The sequence below is a fragment of the Cupressus sempervirens genome, chromosome 7, assembly GCF_028749045.1.
Source record: "Cupressus sempervirens isolate cs-2001-9-10 chromosome 7, ASM2874904v1, whole genome shotgun sequence".
In the NCBI taxonomy this organism is placed as follows: Eukaryota; Viridiplantae; Streptophyta; class Pinopsida; order Cupressales; family Cupressaceae; genus Cupressus; species Cupressus sempervirens.
In genome coordinates this window covers 54,405,853-54,429,400 of record NC_143124.1, presented here as the reverse complement: position 1 = coordinate 54,429,400, position 23,548 = coordinate 54,405,853, and the positions used below count along the sequence as shown (strand labels likewise).

The 23,548-nt window shown below is 36.8% G+C and overlaps 1 protein-coding gene across 1 annotated transcript in view; it reads right to left on the bottom strand.

The window, feature by feature from the left end:
• Positions 1 to 410: 410 nt before the first annotated feature.
• Positions 411 to 23,548, bottom strand: part of LOC149545448 (uncharacterized) — a 37,972-nt gene continuing 14,834 nt past the window's right edge. The window contains exons 2-5 of the mRNA XM_089790656.1: positions 4,037 to 5,111; positions 3,592 to 3,912; positions 1,269 to 3,491; positions 411 to 1,187 (exon numbers count right to left, since the gene is read on the bottom strand). Of these exons, the coding sequence (XP_089646782.1) occupies positions 678 to 1,187; positions 1,269 to 3,491; positions 3,592 to 3,912; positions 4,037 to 5,111 (4,129 nt within the window). The 3' untranslated portion in view covers positions 411 to 677. The remainder of the gene's footprint in view (positions 1,188 to 1,268; positions 3,492 to 3,591; positions 3,913 to 4,036; positions 5,112 to 23,548) is intronic.

The window sequence follows — 23,548 nt, the reverse complement described above, 5'->3', positions numbered from 1 at the left end:
ATAATATGAATGATGATTTGTCAGTCTTCCATTCATACTATAAATTTTATCTGATGAGTGCAGCCATGTGTTATTTAAAAAAATTAATTTGTTTTCAGAAGCTTTTTTTACTTGTATTATGGAGGAACACGAGTAAAAATGCAGGAAGAAATCATGATTATTATATGATGTTCTCAAATGCCTTAAATCCTAAACAATCTTTAATGATGCATATAACTATTCCTCTAGGTGTTGTCTTCAAACTATTATCTGCCACAATTGGTCCACTTTTCTCTATACTTGTGACTACATTTATAGAGAGCTTGGCAGTGATCTACAACAATATTCATAAAAACATTTTTTTGCAGTCCGATATTTTATCTAGTAAATGTATTCAGTGACTACAGAAATTGCATTTATAGCAAAAGGGAAAAAGAAAACAAATATTTTATTGCAACTATCAAATTAATGCCAGATTTCATCTCAAGATAGTGACGAAGGAATTCAGAGGACATTTGAGAAGACACTTTATATGATGAGTCATCTCCAGTAATTGCACCAATCTATTCACAACAAAATGAAATTAGATCTAAAAATATTAGGGTTTTGGAGCTCCTAGAACATCACTAACATTCCCCTCACTTTACAAAGTGAACTCAACTTGTGGGAACTCCATTTTCTTAAGCTTTATTCTCCATTCACTTCACATCCTCAAAATATAGCAGTAATTTGTGAAAAGCCTCCTCAACACTCTGTTTCTCACCCATCACTAACATTCCCCTCACTTTGTCATCAATCAAGCTCATTTCAGCTCGAACACCCCGACACTCTTTGCTCAGTTGGTAATCCTCTGCTATAAGCCAGTTGGAAGGATGAGTGAAAACACCTAAGAAAACCCACATCCCCTCTTTCAATTGGCCGAAGTCCATTTTCATGTGAGAGCGATCATTTATACAATGTCTATTTTTACTCTCTAAGGTTAGAGAGGTATTTACTGAAGTAGAATTTATGGCAAAACAAACCATCACTGCCATGCTAGAAGAACGCCTTTGCCTGCATCTTAACTTCAATGTACTTCTGTATTTATTGCTTCCAATCTCCTCAACACATGAATCAACCAAAGTGAGACCAGGAAAGGCAAAGGAATTCACAACTGATTCCATACCTTGCTCTGTCCTAGCACATATGATACATTCGTATGGCCACTTCTGCAAACAATAAAAAATTTAAGATCAGCCAAGTAAGACATAAGAGAATAATAAGTCAATGAATCTAAAAAATCTCATTACCTTCATAGTTTGAAGGCAAGGCCCAAGTGCTGATATGTTGCATGCTGCTGAGAGCTCTAGCCTCTGCAGTCTCTCCATATGCTCCAAATTTTTAATGACTAGCACGTTGCAGCAAGTGAGTGCTCTCAACCTCTCCAATGATCTGCAATTTTCCAAGCCTTCAATTTGCTTAAGCTGAACAGCAGTTTCTATGATTTCAAATTCTTTTAGCAAGAATAGATCTGCAAAACTCGGAAGCTCCTCTAACTTATCCCCACAGTTCTGTATAGACAGTGTCTCAAGGTTTACCATGTCACAAATGACACATATGCGCTTCAGCATTTTACATTTGCTCAATGTTATGGCCTTGACTGAAACTGGCAAGGTTTCAATTTCTACTAACTGGTTATTACTGCAAAGGTTCACAGTTTCCAGGCTGGGGCAACATTGCTGAGAGATTGAAATCCTCGACAAAAGAGTGTAACTTAAATGTATTGATTTGAGGTTGCAGAATGAGGAAGAAAAAGACCCTGACAGGAAAGACAATTCTGTGATCTGGCAGCTCTCGATAACAAGAATTTGAAGCTTGCCCAGCCGCTCACTTGTTTTTGGAAAAGACCCAATGCTCAGTTCTCCTGATTGATCAAGACTTCCCACAGGCTCAGGTAAAGATCCCAACTTCTTACACAAGGAAATACAAAGACTACTTAGGGAGGGCAAATGCCATATGGACTTGGGTAAAGATTCCAATTTCTCACATAAATCAATTTTTAAATCAGTTAAGGAGGACAAATGACTCAGAGACTCAGGTAAATATTTTAATCTTTTGCAGAACAAAATTTGAAGATGAATCAAAGATGACAAATCTCCAATAGATTCAGGTAACATTTCTAAATTTTCACATTTGGAAATGTAAAGACTAGTTAAGGAAGGCAAATGACCTATAGACTCAGGTAAAAATCTTAATTTTTTCAACATCGCAATCTTCAGATTAGTTAAACAGACCAAACCTCCAATAGACTCAGGTAGGGTTTCCAATTCCTCACATTTCAAAATGTCAAGGTTGATTACGAGGGACAACTTACCCATAGATTCAGGTAAAACTCTTAACTTTTTGCACTCATTAATTTGGAGATTAGTCAAAGAAGACAAATTTCCAATAGATTCAGGTAAAGCTTCTAACTCATTGAATTGAGAAATTTTAAGACTAGTCAATGAAGGCAGAGATCCTATTGATTCAGGTAAATATTTTACTTTATTACACTCTGAAATCTGAATATTAGTCAAATGGGACAAATCTCCAATAGATTTAGCTAAAGTTTCTAACTTCCCACAATTACAAATACAAAGACTAGTCAAAGAAGATAACTGGCCTATAGACTTTGGTAAAAAATTTAAATTTTTAGAATAATAGATCTCAAATTTAGTTAAAGAAGACAAATTTCCAATAGACTCCGGTAAATTTTCTAATTCCTCACATTGATAAATGATAAGACTAATCAAAGAGGACAACAAACCCAGAGACTTGGGTAAGAACTTTAACTTCTTACAGAAAAATATTTTAATCTGAGTTAAAGAAGCTAAATTTCCAATTGACTCAGGTAAAGCTTCCATCTCCCCACACTCTAAAATGCTAAGATTAGATAAGGAGGACAAATTCCCAATAGAAGGTGGCAAGCTTGTCAGCAACTCACTTCCTATTTTCAGCACTTCCAATTTTCTCAGCTGTCCAATGTTACTTGGTATCTCCCTCAACCTGGTTCCTTCCACATACAGATGTCTGAGTGACATCTGATTTGTGATATGCAAAGGTAACTCCTGTAATTTTGTACATTGTGAAAAGATCACAGTATCCAGCATTGTCATATTTTCCAGAATGAAATTGTTCTCTGACGTTAAGGTGAGCTGCTTGCAACCATAGAAATTGATATACTGTAGATGTATGAGCTGCTTAAAAGATTCAGGCAACATCCTTAGCTCCCTGCAATAACTCAAATCAAGATGTTGCAGGTTTCTTAAGAGACCAAAGTTGCCGGGTAGCAATGTTAGTTTAACGCATCCCCTTAGCTGAATGTGCTCCAGTGATTGCAGAAGACAAAACCCTTCAGGAAGATGGTTGATAGAGTCATATATGTTCCCGGTTAAGGATATCTTTTTCAAATGTTTTAGACATCTTATTGACCTTGGAAATCTCTGAAAACTTGAAGTATCTACAAGACTCAGCTCTCTTAATTCCAAAGGAAGCTGCAGCCCCGTTACATTTCAATTCAGAATATTATACAAACACTTGAAACCTATGATTCTATAAATAATAAATATTGATAATACAAAGGAAAATACTTACATCAGCATTGTCACTCCACAGTTCTTCTATGTGTTCAGCATCTGAAAGCTCTAAAACTCTTAAATTTTTCAATGAAAGCCATGATGGAAGAACTCTCTGTCTAAACATGATCCACCGCAGCCAGACAAGGCCTGATGATACTGTTGCTAATTCTTCTGTAAAATAGTTCTCCTTAACAACAAGGATAGAAGGTGCAAGGTGCCTAGACCTTCCAGTACAGTCCCTTACAAGCTCCATGCACTCTTCAAAAGGTGTACCATAATGGGATTCTTCGTAGAAATCATTGGTTGCCGCTTTAATTCCCCGAATCAACACTCTTCCCTGAATTGGAAAACAAAAGCAAAAAATCCTTATAAAATTGGCCAACTAAGCTTGTATAGCTTTGAATGAACAAAGTTTACATAAGAGGTAATAGGCAGCATATAAAAGGAAATATTAAGCTCACCGTGTCCTGTTTCTGAATGTTGGTGATTTGCTGTGTTGACCAAACACGAAAGGGTGATCTCCCCTTTGCAATGTCTTTTCCAAGATCCCTAAGTTGATCATGCATTTTGATCCGGTTACTCTTATCGACTTCAACCAGGCACTTATTCTCAAGCGCTTCCCAACTATGTTTCCCGTTCCATCTAGATCCATCCCACACTGCAATCGCCACACTTTTTTCTTCTATGAAAAAACAAGCTACATCCAAGAATATCTCCTGTTCCTCCTCATCTAATGCATCAAAGCTTATTTTGAGGCTCTCCTTAATGTCATTGGGCAATATTCTTGAAGCCTTGTTTAATTGAGAATCCCAGTAGTCCTTAGGCTTTCCATAAAGCAGTCCTCCAAATACCTTGAGTGACAAGGGTAATCTATTGCAAATTTTTACGAACTGTTCCACAAGACTTTGAAATTCATATGGCGGAGAAGATTGTAGAAATGCATGCCAGCATAAAAGCTCTCTAGCATGTTTAACATTTAATCCTTTCATCTGATAAATGGAGGAGACCCCCCATGATTTAAGGACACCTAATTCTCGACTTGTGACAATAATTAAACTACCTGGCTCAAAGTTGTCAATTCCAGGCAACAGAGCATCTAACTGTTCTGCATGATCCACATCATCCAAAATAATAAGAACCTGAAAAGATCTCAAACGATTTCTAAGGATTGCCTTCCCTTCTTGTACATTATCAAATTGTAATGCACTGAAACCAATGTCTTGCATAAGCTTTTTTTGCTTGTTATGTAAATCGCTATTGTATGCTGCATCTCGAACATCAAAAATAAAACTGCATTTATCTATGGAGGGACTTTTCCTATTATATATTTCTGTTGCAAGTGTTGTTTTCCCAGAGCCTCCCATGCCAACAATCCCCACAATCTGTATTTTTCGAGAAAAATCAAGTGCACTTCTTTCAAAGTCGTGTATTGCCACATCAAGACCCACTGGATGTTTCGCGACCTCCAATTGCACTGACTTTTTCATGTGCTTCATTGCAGAATTTACAATGCTTTTCAACAACCTACTTTCATCACTGACAAAAGAAAACCATTTCATTAAAAACAAATTTAAACTAATATAAATATTTTAACAGATCTTAGCTATGGACAGTATAATCAATTGTTCATAAAAGAGAAGATAAATGGAGGATAAATAAATGAATATTGACATGCCTTAGGTATTTGGAGATAACTTTATATTGCATAAAAAACCAAAAGTAAAGAGACAACACAACGGCATAGAAGTCTGATAGAAATGGAACTAATCTTACAAATCAATATCACTTTTAAAAATATTTTATTCCAAATGATAGAACTGTGATCATTATATATAATATTTATGTAGGCAAGCATGTATATCTTTACCATAAAATGTCATAATCAATTAAAGCCTAGAGGCAACACACATTGTTATTTTGAGCAATATTCAAATAAATTATGTATAGATATTATTAAATGTGCTTCAATAATCATAAAAATATAATCTTTGAGGAATTTAGACTAATTAAGTAATTTCATGTCAATTGGAGGTTTAGTATACAATGAAGGGGTGTTATTGATGATTATTTTGTATGTATTTTATGATCATTTAATTTATCTGTAACTAATAACTCAGAACTTTTAAAAAATAACTACAGATGATGTAAAATAGGAAGTGACAATTTACTACAATAGAGCCCTTATTTGAGGTGTGTTGATGTCAATTATTCAATTATTGAATCAATGAGTAAAGCTAATTAGGCTAATTTTAGAATCTCTACCTTTTATTTTCAAAACTATATTTTGTCTTGAGTGTAAAGGAATTCAGAGTTTATCTTATGCAAAGTTCGATTGATTCCCTTAGCCTTAACATATCCATAGAAACATACATTCCCACACATGCATCATCCTCGTTGCTTAAACATGCTAGCATCTTGGTACATCTTCCCTTTATTACACCTATTTATCCATTCATCATAACAAACCACATAAATCTAACCACTTTCATGTCTTGTTTCATTTCCATGAATGCAATATTTTAACCCCACCCATTGATTTGACTTGGACACTTTCAAAATCAAATTTCAAATTGGTCAGACCCTTGAATTCCACTATGTTATAATATTGTAAAGCATCCTCACTTATCCCAAGAAGTGGGTTTTTGTACAATAAAGTTTTTCAAGGCTGAATGAGCGTACATATCCTTTAGCAACATAACATTAATGACTTTTAAGGCATTTTGCAACAGCACTATCTTCATAGCAGAGTAGAGATAAAAGATGTATATAAACTAGGCAAGCTATTGGATCAAGGTACACACTAAGCAAGATTTTTTCTATACATGGAGGAGAGATCTCACAACATAAAATAATCCTAAAGCGACACAAACTCAACCGAATAATAGAGCTCATTTGTAACATATAGAATCTAAGGCAATACATTTAAAATAGATGTAATATATCTAGGTAAATCCTAATTTAAACTTCAATGCCATTTCAAAACAATTCCTTTTTTCTTGTAGAGTTAAACCTAATTCCTTTTGAATTTAGTTTTCCTGCTACTTCATCAAATCCATAAACACATTAGACTACTTTTCTTACTCATTAGTCTAGGTTATTTGGTCTTGAGATGTATCTTATTAGATTAGCATAAAGTAAAGCTTTGCAAAAGTTCATTTTCCTTTTATATTTTAAATACAACTCAAGCATGATCTAATATTCCTTCCTACACTTCACCATCATCATTACGCTTCTTAGCTCCATTGTCTAGTTTACAACCTATTCTCTAATCTAGTCTTCATATTTTATTTAATGAATAGGCATTTCCATTAACTAATTGTAAAAGTGCATTATTCACACAAAAAAAGGACACAAGATCACTGCTTGAGAGTCACTCGAGCAGAGCTCGATTATTTATTATTATAAGGAGTATGGTAGAGCGTGGAAGCAAAAGGAAAGACAACCAGCCACTAAGTGGCTAACGTATCAGAGGATTTGTCATCTTTTAGAACCCATACATCAACGGTGTTGAGAATGTCCTCCAGAATGAACCATCCCTCCCCAACAAGAATATTTTCTTCTCTTAGTCTCCTTCATGGCCAGAGAAAGGACCAAAGATCGTAGAAGCCATTAGAAGATCACTGCTTGAGTGTCACTCGAGCAGAGCTCGATTATTTATTATTATAAGGAGTATGGTAGAGCATGGAAGCAAAAGGAAAGACAACCAGCCACTAAGTGGCTAACGTAGTGGTTGATGGAGGCGTCGGAGGATTTGTCATCTTTTAGACCCCATACATCAACAATGTTGAGAACAGCCTCCAGAGTGAACCATCCCTCCTCAACAAGAATATTTTCTTCTCTTAGTCTCCTTCTTGGCCAAAGAAAGGACCAAAGATCGCAAAAGCCATTCAAAAGAGCTCGGCCAAAAGGAATCTTTATTGGTGTCTGGCCAGCCAGCTCCACTACCAGTGGAAGGACCAGTGCCTTGATGGTTTTGACTAGAAACAAAGCCACTGCATAGTAGAGAAGTGGAACATTAATGTTATAAATTTCTTTTGTTTGCAGATTGGTGGCCATGAGCCTAGCAACACAATTTGCAGGCGACATAGAGAGAGGTTGCGTTTGCACCACCTGTAACAAGGCAAAGACGAATAACCAAAATTAGAGAGGTTTCTTCAATGATGCATAAACTCCTACAAGTGGGCCACTCCAAGCATGATTTTGTTGGTTTGCACTTGAGTCAAAAGCACTACATTGTCACAAATATTTGCTTTGACATATATGGATACATGAATATCACGAGTTGTGAGCAAAAATAACAACATTTCTATCTTTTGACAAAGTGAAGAAGATTTTCACCTTGAAAGCATGTCAAACTTGTGTGAAGGGAAGCCCCCCTAGCAAATTCACATGCCAAGAAAAAGGCTCAGACAGAAAAGGCCAGAAGAAATCACATGTCCATGCCCACAGCTGCTAGGCTCTTCTACAATGCCAAACTAAGTGCATGAAAAATCTTATGTTGCCCACAAAATGGGTAGTGGGGTATGGCACACCAATATGCTACAAGCGAGCGCGGAGCAGCAAGCCTTGGAAAATAATACACCAACCAAAAGGAGACTTAGGATCAATAACGGTGGTACAAATAGTGTGAAATCTGCAATGCCATGCAGATTGAGAGGATTGCAAATGCCACGTGAGCCTCACTGTAGTACCATGGGAAAATGCAAAACAAGCCAATGATAGCCCAATGTGAGCTTGTACTTGCATAAGGAGGTGTTAAGAAACCAACACCGAATCTTCCACCATGGTCAAACCAAGTGGATGCCTAGCTTTTGAAGAATATTTAGAGGCAGTTGCAAAACAATGAGGTCAAAAGTCTGATGATTTAGTTGGTTGAGTCAAAACTAGGCCTTCAAATCTCCAAAGGACATAGTTCCATAGTAGCTCTACAAAAAAGATCATGTGCCAACTCCAAGTATACGTGCTAACGAGAGGCCTTGAACGTAGATGAGAAGTGACCAGCATAGAATACGTTGATTAAAAGAAAGGTCGTCTCTGAAACCAACCACACCTAGCAAAGCCAAGGCTTAACATCTTCCGAGGGTCACCAAATGCTTTGATCGACAAAAGTATCTTGAATATGCACAACATCCTTCATTAAAAAGAAGGGTGTGAAAGTCAATCCCCTTCCAAGCTGGCTTGTGTATTGAATAACCTTAAAAAATGTAATGCTTGGGAAAAAAATTCTAGGCCTCACTGCTGAAGGTACCACAAATCAGCCATTCAGCACACAAATCAAGACCTTGTCTTTCAAAGACCTCTATAGTGAGAGAGGATGCAACTCATTGGATCAACAAAAAACTTATGTGTTAAAAATCAAAATGTGCTTCTTGTTGCAATTCTCTCTTTTCTGTAGCTGTTTGTGTTTATTTGGTTGTGTTTCAAAAACTACTCGTTGAAAAACAAATTTCATCATTTACTTGAAATTCATTTCAAGAACTTGCATCTATTATACTTCGGATGCTAGGGTTTTAGTTGAGTTATTTCATCAAAAGTTCAAAGACTCAAGTTTACATGATTATTCAGAAAAGGGCATAATAATATATTATTGCCTTGATCAAATTCGAGCATTTTTAAGAACTCCTTTCTTTCCTCTTTAGCTCTTTAATTTTGAATATTAATCTTCAACATTCATCTAGGTTATCCCAATATAGATTCTTATACCCTGTAATGGAAACAGTATAATGCTTAAAGGCACCCATCACTAAACGTGGTTATGCAATATTCAAGGAATCAGGGGTGAAAGAAATCCACTAGTTCCAACAAAAAATAATTTACAGATCAATATTTTTCCTAGAAGAATAATAAAAAAAGCCAAAGATTAAAGCAGTGGGTCCTTGTATTCCTAGCAAGCTCGTCTCTAATGCTGTTGTGTTTAATAAGATTAAGTGGAAAGAAGGACCTTCCTTTAGGGACATTTCGAGGATATTATTCTTAAAGCTTTGGACAAGAACTGTTGTCTTGATTGGCCGAACTCTTCTCATTTTTTATTCTATGTGGCTTTAACCTAGTGAGCCTAAAAAGATTTGCTTTAGGTGGGCTCTTGTTAAAAAAACTTAGTGGCTTTAACCTAGTGAGCCTAAAAAGATTTGCTTTAGGTGGGCTCTTGTTAAAAAAACTTAGTGGCTTTAACCTAGTGAGCCTAAAAAAACTTTAACCTAGTGAGCCTAAAAAAACTTTAACCTAGTGAGCCTAAAAAGATTTGCTTTAGGTGGACTCTTGTTAAAAAAACTTACTGTTGGTAGCACCTTGAGTCAGCTTGGCATCTTAACCCTTGGATTCTCTATCTGTCATGTTCCCGAAACCATTGAGCACATTTTTTTTAAGTAAATTTGTTTTGTTGATTTGGTCCTCTTTCTTTGGTAGAACTGTTTCTTGGAATAAGCCCTTTGATTTTTCCTGGACTGAAATTCTTGCTGGCTTTGTGGATGTTTTTTATGCTAGACTCAACAGATTTTGGTCTGTCTTCTCTAATTAACTCCTTTGGTGAATTTGGAAGATAAGAAATGAAGAGGTTTTCCAAGGATCCAAAAGAGACCAACTGGGTTTTACATATAACTCACATACCACTCTACTATGTCACAGGTTTCTTCTGTCTTGGAGATTCCTAGAATTAGATTTGTGATACTACTTTAGGAGGGAGCAATGTTGGTGTATAAAGCAGACATCAAATCAGCACACTATTTTTATACATGCAGTGAGATGCTGAATGAAAAAGAAAGGGAGGCTCTGAAACAGTTTGTGGTCAAGAAGAACATTAACATTAAAGAACACAAAGAGATCCATAAAACTCATGTTCCTGATGCTCCAAATTGGGAAGCCTTTGCTGAGATACCTCCACTTGAAGTTAATACAGATGATGCTGAATGTAGTAACAATGTTATTGGTGCTTGGGATTAGTCCATTTCTGTTCTGCTCAAAAGTTCTGTTTTATGTTATTGAAACTAGAGCTTTTTGTATATAGGATATTCATACGTAATCCTTATAGTGACAATGTCATAGATGGATTTTTGGTTGCTGATAACTGTTAATCAGCTTTTGATACATGGCATGGCAGTGCTGTAGGAGGGACTTTGAATTTTGCTTCCATCCTGTAGTAACTTTTCCGATAATTAACATAAAAAAAAGAAGCCAAAGATTGATGTTACGGAAGGAGCTCTAGAAAGTATCACCGTAAACATTTAACCTCTTAGTTTAAAAACAAAAAAGGTAAACAACAATCAACAATTTCTCTGCAAATCTGATTGGAAGATTTCTATATAAGCTCTACTTTGAATCTTCCATAGTACTCCAAACTATGAATTGGCTCTAGAATAACAGCCAAGAAAAGCACACCAGAACAACTTATTACTTTTGATACCTACATTTGAAATAGAATATATCAGCAGCCATTCTGATGTCCAATTTGTTCATTTGGGTTTGACGAGAGTGTGTGATATCTTTGGTCCCTGACAACATTTAAACCTGAACCCTGCATATTTCATCTGTGACAAAGATAAAGTTGTTTCAAGCTGGTTTATTAGTTAATATCTCTTCTCATGGCTAAATAGGGGCCCCATTTGTGATATGGCTCTGAGGATTTATCTGTGTAATTTTGAGTCAGTTAAATCTTTATAGCAATATCACAGTTTGACTTACTGTGGAAAATATCTCCCCCTTATCAGTGGCCCAATTAGTTAGAAATATCCTAATCTTTCAGATTGTACTACAGATAAGGTACATATGTGTTTGGTCCTTTAAAGAATGCTAATATCTTTTATAACGCATACAAATCACCCTAAAATCCAGGAACCCATATGCAAAAAGGCTTCATGGTACTATACAACTGCAAAACAGACTAGTTGAATCCCGAAAAATTCTACTAGATAATTTAAGATAAGATAATAATATTAATGTCCAACAAAAAATCAGAAAGGTTTATGGGACTGAGCATACAAACAAAAGAGCCGACCACACTAGAAACACCAAAACGTTGTCACAAAAGAAACCAAAACAAGACAGAAGACCAAGAAACACAAGGTAAGGACTATGAGTCCTTCCTTGGTACAAAGTAGTCAGAAACATAAGGATATAATTGTCACAGGATATTGCTCCCAAGAAAAAAACAAATAGATGATATTCTATAAAGGTCTTCATCCCTTTGAACTTCTAATGTTTTTCATACTTTACATATCCCTTCCAGCCATCAAATTTTTAAAAAAAGGAGGCCTCTTTAAAATAAATGCATTGAAATTATATAGAAATATAATTCTCATTGTCTAGAAATTCTTTTATAACTTATATAAATGTGCAGTTTTCAAATAGCAATTTATGTTGGGTTTTCTAAACCGTATCATTAAAAAACAAAGAGATTTGTGGCATGTACATACGTACACAAGTATAGGCAGGTGGTGAATGGCACTATTGTACTAAGGTATTGAGCATGAATTAATATTCCTTGGCAATAAGTTTATCTTTCACCTCGAGCAGCTATACTTCTATAATCTTCTCATCAGCCTTATCTTATTTTGTTTGTGGGTGGCCACATGAATATCATTTTAATTGCCACATTGGACCGATGGCCATGTATCTTGTCACTCTTGCCACCCTTGCAAATCTTGGTTGTAACTGAGCCTGCAACCAAGAAGGCTAAGTCTTTTGTGTGGTAGCTCTTAAGCACATATAATATTTTCTCATCTTGGCAAAGAATACCATGGATAACAGAGTCACTACCTCCTTTTGATCTCTTTTTTGTCCTCATTATTCCTGCAACTAGATACACATTCTACAAGCGTTGCATTCAAATGCATCCTTATTTCAGTGCATCGTCAATCAATTGCAGCTATAGCCTTTCTAGTTAAGGCATTCCGTGCATTATCAAGTGCTTCTCATATGATGCAAGCCGACCAACAATCAGGTCATGTTATTACCTTTGTTTTTCATCTGAATATATGTTTCAAATAAATCGTGAGATATAACACAAGCCGTTGGGAAGTTCTCATAATGCTATTGTGTTGAATATGAATGAATCGACATCCACTTCTTGTGTACACACTGTATGAATGTACCGAACTGTAACATTTCTCATCTAAGGAAAGCTTCTTCCTGAAACATAACCAGCGAGTGTTCAACTTATACAGGGGTATATGAAATATACTCCCTGCAATAAGAGATCTGCATCATGTAGATTAAGATTTGCAAATATTCAAACTTCAATACCAAAATGTAATGGCTGATTTGCTGAGGTATTTTAAAAGGAAACTATGTTTATGTTGCTGGTGCTAAAATGGTAGAAATAGTGGCCAAGTATATGGATGCTTAAACATTTCAGATATCTTTTGTTATGCCAACACCAGAATGGCAAATGGGTTGGCTACACATATGATGCTTTTAAAATTCAAAATTTCTTTATAATGCCAAAGAAAGTTAGACAGACTTATTGGTTGTGATTACAATTATTCAGACATTCACCTGATGAATCATCCAAGAAGACCAGCATGGTCAAGATGAAGGGTGTGAGAAAGAAATCATTGTTTATGGTTACTCCAACATGATAAAAAGAAAGAACCATTAGTAACTAAAACAACCAATATGTTTTGAATAAAAACCAGTGTCAACTCATGATAGTCCCTAGTGTAGCCTTGTTGTCAAGTCAAGTGATGGTTGATTGGGTACATAGCGACCTTAAAAATCCTTGGCCTAGGTAGGTTAGTGGCATACTTCTTGTTGTGATCACTAGAGGTCAGAGTGCTAATAGCTAGTAGAAAGGTGGAGGTATCCTAAGCCTAGCTCGTTGTATAGTCGATGCTCTAACACCAGGATGCTTAGTGGTTGGACAGTGGTGCTCCAAGCCTAATCCCCAGGGTAGGGAGGGCCTTTCTGTTGGAAACAATTCTTCAAATGGTATGTTGCCATTGATGGTACACAAATGTTAGTATTAACCGAGCAATGGAGGACTTGCAGTATTAACCAAGAATATTCAGTATTGACCGAGCAGTTGGGTAATGAAGAACATTCACTATTAACCAAGCAGTCGATTAATGAAGGATATCCTGCTTGCAATGTTAACCGAGTGATTGGGCATCAAAGGACTTCCAGTGTTAACCGAGCGTTCAATCCCAGTATTGACCAAGTGGCAGCAAAATACACTTGTCAAATAATTAACTAGATTGAGGCCGACTATTTGGATGTTTAATGATGATTTGAAAGGGTATTCAAGCTGACTAATCAAAGCTTATGATATATAAGAAAGGTCAATTAGTGATGATAGTGTGCAAGTGATCAGTTCTTGGGGAATAAGATGGGTATGTGAGCAAAGGCAGAGCAAGAAAGTGTGAAAGATAAACTACAAATAATATTCTAATTAGCAAGGATCCAGAGGTCAAGCTAGAACAAAGAACTAAATCTGCAAAGGAAGTTGCTTCTAAAATCAGGTCAAATTGTTGTTACCTTCTAATCATTATAGCAATGAAGACATCTTTTAACAAAGTTGACTTAACAGTCATTTTGTAAATCCTTTAACAAGGTGGCATTTCAAGATTGAAGTGTTTGAAGACCTCTAACCAGGCCACTCCTATCAGGACGATCTAAATCCTCTAACAAGGTCATACTTAACAGTGTGTATTGTAACCAAAGGTGGCAATTGCCGCCATAGAGGGAATGCAGATGGATACTGACCCACAGGCCAAGCACGATGCCAATGCTAAGGATGAAGATGGACAAGACTATGGCTCGGATGAGGAGAGGACCATGGCTTACATTAGGGCCATGGTGATTGTTTTGGAGAGAGGTCGAATTATTGGACAACATGCTTTGACCCATAGAATGGAGTTGCAGTTGATTCGAGCCTATATCCAGAGGGGCTGTCCGAAGCATTTCCGCTCTTGCTTTGAGGCCAGAGGATGGCTAATCATGGAAACGTCAGAGATGATGGTTGATTGGACTACAGAACCTGAGTTGGAACCGTGTGACACTGCTATGGAAAAGTTGGCATGAGGTAGTAAAGACGTATAAAGGCGTCTACTATGCCCATCAGCGTGCAGAGGTAGGTAGAGAAGTAGAGAGGGTTATTGTTGCGAGGTCTGGGGCAATCAAGGCAAAGGCTCGAGAGGAGCTAACTGCTGAATTGGCTAGTCAGCAAACAACATGGGCGGTAGAGTGAGCAACACTCTTGCAAGACAAGGAAAAGGCTGAAAAAAGATTGCAAGCGGCCTAGACTCAAGCTATGGATGCAACACTTCTACTGAAGGAGGTTGTGGAGGTCAATGCACGAACACAAAAGGACTTACATATATGCACCAATTAGGTTTACAAGTTGCGCCACTTGTTAAACACTTCAGGAACACAACCTCCTCCCTAGTCTATGTTTGTTTCTATATTTGTATGTTGTCTCCTAATTTTGTCAGTTTTGAGTAGCCAGAAGACGACTTCTCTTTTTCTTTTTCTTTTTTTTTTTGGGGGGGGGGGGGGATGATGTTGTTCGGCAAACTAGGTAGTTGGACAGTTCTGGGTATGGGCACGGTTGTGTCATTTCATTGGCACCATGTCAAATATTATAAATATGGCATACACTTATGTAATTGACATCATGTTGGTATTGAATATTATTACTTGTACGGAAGCATTTGATGAATGAATAATAATTTTACTTTGTTAAGTTATATGTTTATTTCTTGTTCAACTACGAGTTTTGTTACATCTCAAATTTTGACCTAATTTGAAATATAGTTATTGAGGTTCACATGAAGTCAGTTGACAATTAAATTTGTTATAATCCTATGAACTAGTAAGATGGTTAGTCGTTATAATTTCAAGTGAAGATAACAAGCTAGTTGATCATTTATCACGAATTCATAGAATTGAGAAGAAGGTCAACCGTTATGATAATTTATGATTTAAATAATTTATAATTTAATTACGGAGAATTTCCTTGCAAGAAACAAGTCGAAGGGGGGGAATTAGGCAGGAGCATCACCATCACTGGGTGAATGGGTTGAGGACCTAGCCACTTGAAACAAGCTACATATGTGGGACTTGCATGAGCTATTTAAATAGACAAATTGAGAAAATAATTGGGTTAAAATATTAAATGTAACTCAAAGGATTTAACATGATCTTTCACTTTATTATTATAAAGATATATCTATATACGTACATATATAGATATAAAAAAAAGAAATAGCGCCATTTTATTATAATAATTTAATAAAGCGATGTCACCCTATTAATATAATAAATTATAATAATATTCAAATATAATTCGAATTTTAATAATAATCGAATTATAACTTTCCAACTCTTCTTCCATCCTTTTTATTTCTTTTTCTTTTTTAAACTGATTGAACACTTGGCGCTTTCCATTTGACAAATATTCTTACATTAGGGAAGCCAAGAGTCTTCTTTAAACCTTTTTATATTATTGAGATGAGAGGGAAGCGGGGATATATATTATTTTTCGACTTCTTCAATTCACAGGAGATATATCTTTATGCATACCCAACTTCCTTTAATAGTCAAGGAAATATTCTCTCAACCGACAAAAGCCAAGAAGGCAACCATGTTTCAACAGTAACCTTGCCTTATGAATTCGGCTTTTGAAGCCTTTGCATATATACGTCTGCAATGCCTCTCCCATATCTTGAAAAACCAAAAAAAAACTCTCTGTATTTACTACCATATATCATTTTCTCAAAGAAGAAATTTATGTTTGAGCATTGTTCAGTTTCATTCATAAATTTACATTTTAAGTGGCTGCGTAATACACAATTTGTTTCATGCTCGTATTTTCATGGCAGCAAGGAAGCTCTGTTAAGAGGTGCGATGGGATGCAATGTCCGAAAGAATTGAGCTTAGACCTTGATAACCGCTTCCAACAATAGAATGGAATTAGTGAATATGCCTTACATATGACAGATTGCTCATCTTCCTGAGGCAGTCTATAGCACTTTGCGTTCCAAGTTTGACAGATTTTGCACATATTGTAGAGGGATTAATATCTAACAGCATTGATGCTGGTTTGACAAGGGTATTCGTTCTAGAAGAATCATAGACTTCATCAAATTTAGTACAAGCCAAAGATACTTGTTGGGTAACATTTGAATATTAACAAGCTCTTACATAACATGGTATATGTTGACCCAGCCTTTTCAAATGTTCACAATATGTTTGTATGTTTATCGCTTACGTTTGATATTTTGTTGATATTACAGATTTGATCCTCTTTTAATTTTGCTTGTCATGGCAAGTGAATGCCAAGAAAAACTTATTATGGATCCATAATCATTATGCCAATGAATATTAGATTTAAACAATCAATTCTGAAATCTTAAAAGAACATAATCATGTAATCACAAATTGTGAAATGCTGGATGCATGTAATCTTCTTATATAATTGACAGAACCAGTTCCTTGAGAATTCCGAACACCTGGGACTCACCTAGCTGTGTAGCCAAGGAAAAAGGTGAAGAGGTGAGAGTAAGGAATCTGAAATAACCTAGAACAGAATTAGATATGACATAACGATGTTTATCATTTCTAGTTTAAATTATTTAATAGCTCATGCATGATCCTGTTTGTTGTATCTTCTTATTGTCAAGTCAAATGGAGTGTTTAAATACCAGGACGCTCAGTAGATGGTAAGATGATTCTTGCCAATTCCGGGTAGGGATGGTCTTTCTCATTAGAGATTGTGTGGGGATATTGTTATGGTCCAAGGTTGGGTGGTTAAGCCCCTGACAATGTTTCACCTCTCCCTAAGTTGTCAAACATACATTAGACAAAGATAAACTATACATTCAATTATTTGTCAGAAACAGGTATTATCACTTTTATGATGTATATGCAAGAAGGTAAGATTAATTGAGTTAATTCATTGTTACAGTTATTTTACACCTGGATGCGAGAGATAGATTTATGAATTGTTTTTCACTTATATGAATATCGAATATGAGCATATTTTCTAATCTTGAGTTATTGCCACAGTTAAGTAATCGGAAGGAAAGGAATGATACAGAGGTATCTGAAGCACTAATTGATTCAGTGGAAACTGGAACCCTAAATGATACGGTGGTATCAGAAGCCCTAATTGAATTAGTGCTATGGGAAGCCCTAAGTGATGCAATGGTATCAAAAGTCCTAAATGATCCAATGGTAATTGATGCCCTAATTGATACAATGGTTTGTGATGCCCTAATTTCATAGTGGTTTTTAATAGTAATCATCATTTGATTTTGATATAGCGGCATTGGATGGTAGTTGTTATATGATTTTGTTATAGTGGTATTTGTGGACTAATCTGGGTGATTGTAGAAGCCTTCTTACAATCATTTATCGCTTCAAATTCCCTGGCATATGGATTTAAATTTCTATAGTAAATTCCTTGATGGTGTTTTAAGTTCTAGTTAAGAAAATTTTGTCTAACTGATTTTAACAGTAAATCCCATTCACATGGAAAATGACTGATATAACTATCTTCCTATGAAATTGAAGTAATAGTTGTATTTCTTTGAGTATGTTAATTGTTAATAGACAAACAGGCAAGGCTCCAATTTGGAAACACACAATTCTACCAATTCTGGTATGAATAGGCTTAGGTGTATTAAAGAAAAAGATGAAGGACTTATCTTCATCAATTATCTGCCAAGAAGATGATGTATAAATGTCCAAGAACCTTCTACAGTGCTTTGTCAAACTCTAGCAAGACACATTACAGCAATGTCATCAACAAACTATTTATAAGAGAAAGAAAATTCTCTCTCTCAAACTCTATCCCTGATAAATCTACCCAAGCCTTCAAACATCAAAATAAATATATAACGTGGGAGAGGATCCCCTTGCCAAACACCTTGTAAAGTCCCAAAAAGATCAGAAGGTTCAATATTAATGAGAACAGAAAAAATAATAAGAGGTAACACAACTCATAACCCATTCAATCCACAGTATACTGAACCCAAATGCTTTTAAAATCTTTACACCTTAGCCATGTCAAGCTTGACAAACATAACTCTTTCTTTAGACAAATACATAGAGTGAATGGCTTCAATAACAACTATAGTCCCATCCAAAAATTTCCTATGAACAACAAAGCCCCCTTGCTCATCAAAAATTAAATATTTGAGCCAAGGCTTGTCTTTCTACAATTAACTTGGTAATGAGTTGTAGACAACGTTATAAAGTGTTATTAGTCTAAAAGGATTTAAAGAATCACCTCCACCACTTTTTGGAAAAAAGGCCAGGAATATAATTTTCATAGCTTTCAACATTTGTTGTTTTATCTGACACTACACAAGCACTTCCAAGAGATCCATCTTGACAATGTTCCAAAATTCTTGACAAAAGCCTGCAGGAAAGCCATCAAGTTCAAGAGCTTTTTCTTTCTTCACTTGGAAGACAATCCCCTATAACTCCTCTACAATAGTATGTTTCATGATAAATTTATTTCATTAGTGACCAAGGAAGGACTATAGTCTAAGGTTACATCCCCCTCTGCTCAAGCCATAGGATTATCCTCAATAAACAAACTCGAATACAATTGCACAATCTCCTTAGAAATCAAAATAACTAGATAATTTATGTCCTTCAAGAATTTAAGTGAGGTAATGAAGTTACCTTGTCTCCAATTTTTAACCACATTATGGAAAAAAGAAGCGATCCTATTGTTGCCCCACTTTTCACCCTGTATCCATTCTTGCAAAATTGGAGATTTTTGTGTTTTAGTTTGGTCTAGGTATGTTTGGGTCCAGATTTTCCCCTTAGGTGAAAAGAATTTCCATTGGATTTTCCATCTTTCCTTTGTCCCACATTTTATGGCCAGGTGGGTTTTCCTTGATGTCGTGAGTCTATGGGTAACTTAGTACCTAATTCGATGGAGACTCTTGCAATTCGTAAAGCTATTCACAAAGCTGAACTTGTTCATGGCTTATCATGCTTTTCCTGTGAAAGAATGAAGTTTGCGAGAAATTGAGCGTCGCCTTCTCCTCGGCGGGTTTCCAACCCATGAAGGCAATTCCCCGCAAAGATTAATAAATGAGGCTTACGCATTGAGGTAAGAAAATAATGAGTTGCTTTATGGAAAATTCACACGTTCATTATAGTTTTTTGCCTTGGGAAACATCTGAGATTCATCATGATGATTAGAATCATCCTTAGCAGAAAACCCAAATACGAATTCTCCTCGGCGAGCTTTCGACCCATAAAGTCCGTTTTTCGCCAAGAGCAATTGTGAAGGAAAAAGGCAAAGAAGTGGGCCCCCCTTCAACTTTCGTAGTCCTTTTGAGATTTTTCAAACCCAGAGGAAATGTTAACTCAAAAGGTTAAGTGTAAAATAAAGCTTGGGCGAAAAAATGAAAATCGCCTTCTCAACAAGTTTTCAACCCATGAGGGCGATTTTCCGCATTCATAAAGAAATCAACTTTATAAGCAGATTGGGCTTGCGAATTACATATAAAGCATCTTAAGATGTTAATGGAAATAACCTAACCATTGTTGGAAGGGTATACTGAGCAAAATCCCACTAGGCAGATATTTCCTTACAGAGTACTCTGTTCTTAATTCTCCAAAACTAAATGGAAAACAAAAAGGTAAATATGAAAGGAAGGAAAGTTACCGTTGGGCCAATGGAAACAGTGAAAAGACACCGCAATGTCTGTTAGAGACTCCCACATTTACTGATTCAACGGATTTATCCTTTAATTCGTTCGTGTGGCGTGGATCCTAAAGGTTAACGGATGAATTAGGATTCCTATATAGAGGGAAACATAACAATTTTTCAAACTACCGCTCTTTCTTGAACTATTATGTTGTTAAATTGCACAACATTTTCAAATTCCCTATGCTTGCGAATTCAATCCTCTATGCCTCATCCAAATTTGAAGTTTCAATTTACCTCTTTTTCAAACAGAATGGCAACCAGATTTGCAAGATTTAATGAGCTAAATGGGATTAAGTCCACATTGTAGAACTTTACAGATACCTCACTCCGCTTTTATGATATGCAAGATTTCCAAAGGAGGTTGAGGTCGGAGCCAATTCATCCTATAACTGAGAAGCTCCGAGGAAGTGGACTAGTGGAGGCAACTGGTTTTTCGGTGGCAGTCCAAGCTCCAGAATTGATTTACGAATGCATAAATCACTACAATCCAGATACTAGACAAATTCTGTTACTTGATCATACAATTCTAATCTCCATTGATAGGTAAATTGTGGTGAATTACCTCTAAGTCCCAAAACAAGAGGAGTTTTCGGAATTGACAATAGGAGGAGCAGTCTCTGAGTTCTCCTTGAAGAAGATGGTGTGTAGGAAAGAAATCATGCGATCCTAGCACCAAGAATAAGGTTCCCAAAACTCTATTTGGTACTGATCTCAAGCTTGAGATTGTAGACATTCTGGTTCTCTTGCACAAATTGAAAAGTGAAGTAGAGGCTCTCAATTTTGTTGAGCAGTATTTCTTTCTAGTACAAATTATTTGTTCAGATACACAGTATATTGATTGGGCCCATGAGGTAAGTGAGCATCTGTCCAAAGCTCTTAGCGTTGCGAAGTTTTACAACACCTTTTATATGTCTTCCTTTCTGATTTATATGCTGGCATCTCTACAATTGTGGCCGAGCCTTCCAAGAATAGGAAACTTTCCTGATGATGTGAATTTATATGCTAGCATCTCTGCAGTTGTGGCCGAGCCTTCCAAGAATAGAAAACCTTCCTGATGATGTGAAATGTTATAAATTCTATCCATGTTTGCAATTGCAGAACAGTTATGCGGAATATGTCAAGGTTAATGACACGTTTGCAATGAGAATTTGTAGGGAACTCCAAGGATGCCCGGAGAGGAGGTTCAGCCCGGAGGCAATGGCGGCCATTAGTCAGTTCGTGAACTATTCTATCCAGTTCTCATCCTTCTCATATTTGCGTCTTGCAACTTTTGATGGATTCCCCTTGAAGCTGCCCAGGTACCCAAATGACATGATCGTGCTGATAGAGATTGTGAGGCAAGCGGTGCAGGTGAATGTACTAAGCGGAAGCTTGAAGAAGAAAGGGTATGAATTCCCTATGAGAGTTGGAGCTTACAGTTGTGAGTCTCGCTCTAATGCAAAGAATATGCTCAAGGTGTTCGAGATGAAATACAAATTGGAGGCGTATGAGCTGGTGAGACCTATGTTTGACCTGAATGGATATGCGAGGGATGTGTTACAGATTGGAAGTGTGATCAAACACATTACCACTATTGAAAACTATTGGGTGGACTGTAAAGATGAACTTGAAAGCAAAGATCGTGCTTTCGCCAGGCTCACAGTGGAGCAAATTAAAACATATGGTATCAACTTCAATGTAGAAGGATTGGAGGACGATGGACAAAATATGTATAGTAATACATATTTAACTAAGTTAAGGGGCATTCCTATCAGTTCAGAGCCTTATGAAGATGCTGAGGAGGACTTAGATGTTATGATGGCCATAATCATCAAGAGAACGGGGAAGTGGGTTGAATGGACGACCAAGAGGAGTCAGAGTAAAGGTACAGCCACTCAAGCCTCTCCAGCAGCTGCAACGCCTTCTTCCTCCCATAGTGCTACACCAGGTGTAACAATAGCTACCACTCAAGGACCAGCTCAACCTTTGGGAGGAGGTGATCAACCTCCAGACAAGAGCATTCCCATAGCTAAGACTTGTCATGGTGGCTCCCTCCCAGTGATTGGAAAACAAGCTAGTGCTGAAGAAAAGAAGACAGCAGAGCCAAAGGATAGTACTACCACTGCAGTTCCATTCCCCAATGTCACACCAATTCCATCCCCTCATGTTTCTTCGGTTCCTTCTCCCCATGTTACTCCAGTTTCCTCTCCTCATCATAGCCCTGTTCCACCAGTAAGTGCTACACTTCTGCAACCAAGTGGCTCCCCAATATAGATAGTAGATTTGGGAAATGGAAAGAGCAGTAGTAGTGAGTCTACTGAGTCCGATGAAGCAGCAAAGAAGACTCTAGAGGTAGATAAAGGCTAGAGCTCTTCAAAGCTCATTTCTCAAGATCCGAAGAATCCCTTCTCTTCAACTGCAGTGACAATCACTCCAATTAAGACGAAGATGTTTAGTATAGAATCACTTGGGATGGCATCCAAAGTGATAAGCATTGACTCTTGGTTGGAAGATACTCTAGAAAGAGAGAGGAAAAGGAAAGATGAAAGTGCCTCTGCCAAAGACACTGTATCCCTTGCCGTTCGTTCTGGATCTGCATTAGCCAAGGTTAAGAAGTAGAAAACCTTGTCTGTACTTGGGCAAGATCCAGAAACAGGGCACCTAACAATGGAGATAGCCAAGCCCAACAAAGGAGGAAGGATTGAAGATATGACTGCTGAAGATTTTACTCTGCATTCAGTGGACCTTGGAGAGGCCAGGCATGACACCAAAGTTGGCTTGTGGAAGTCAACCAACGAGGTGATTGCGGGACAATAAGAAACTCTGAAGTTGTCAAAGACCGGAATGAAGGCTGAGATAGAAGAATTTAATAGGTTCATCAGGCAGTTAGTTACTCCATTGGCAGCCATCTCTAGAGTATCAGTAACCAAAAATCCTACTACTGCTGAAGTTCATGCCCTCATCTCTCAACTTTAGGAAGATAGGCATTTTGGCCAAATTGGTAAGGAATGGATTGAGAAGCTCAAATCAGAAGGGGCTGCTATTATAGAACAAATTGGTAATGTTATCCTAAGGTTGGAAACATAGAAGGATAACATCTTATCAAATAGAAATACTCTGGCCGGAGAAAGGACGAAGTGCAATGATTGTGTCTCCCTTCTGAAGATGATCATCCAAATGAAGGCAAAAGAAGCTGTTGAAGAAAACATCTTGCCGAAGGGAGACAAACATATGTCCGAGTGGCTTCAGAGCATGTAGTTCAAGACAGAAATGATCTTGTCAACAGCGAAAGGGCTTTAAGAAACAAAGGATAAAGTGAAGAAGACTC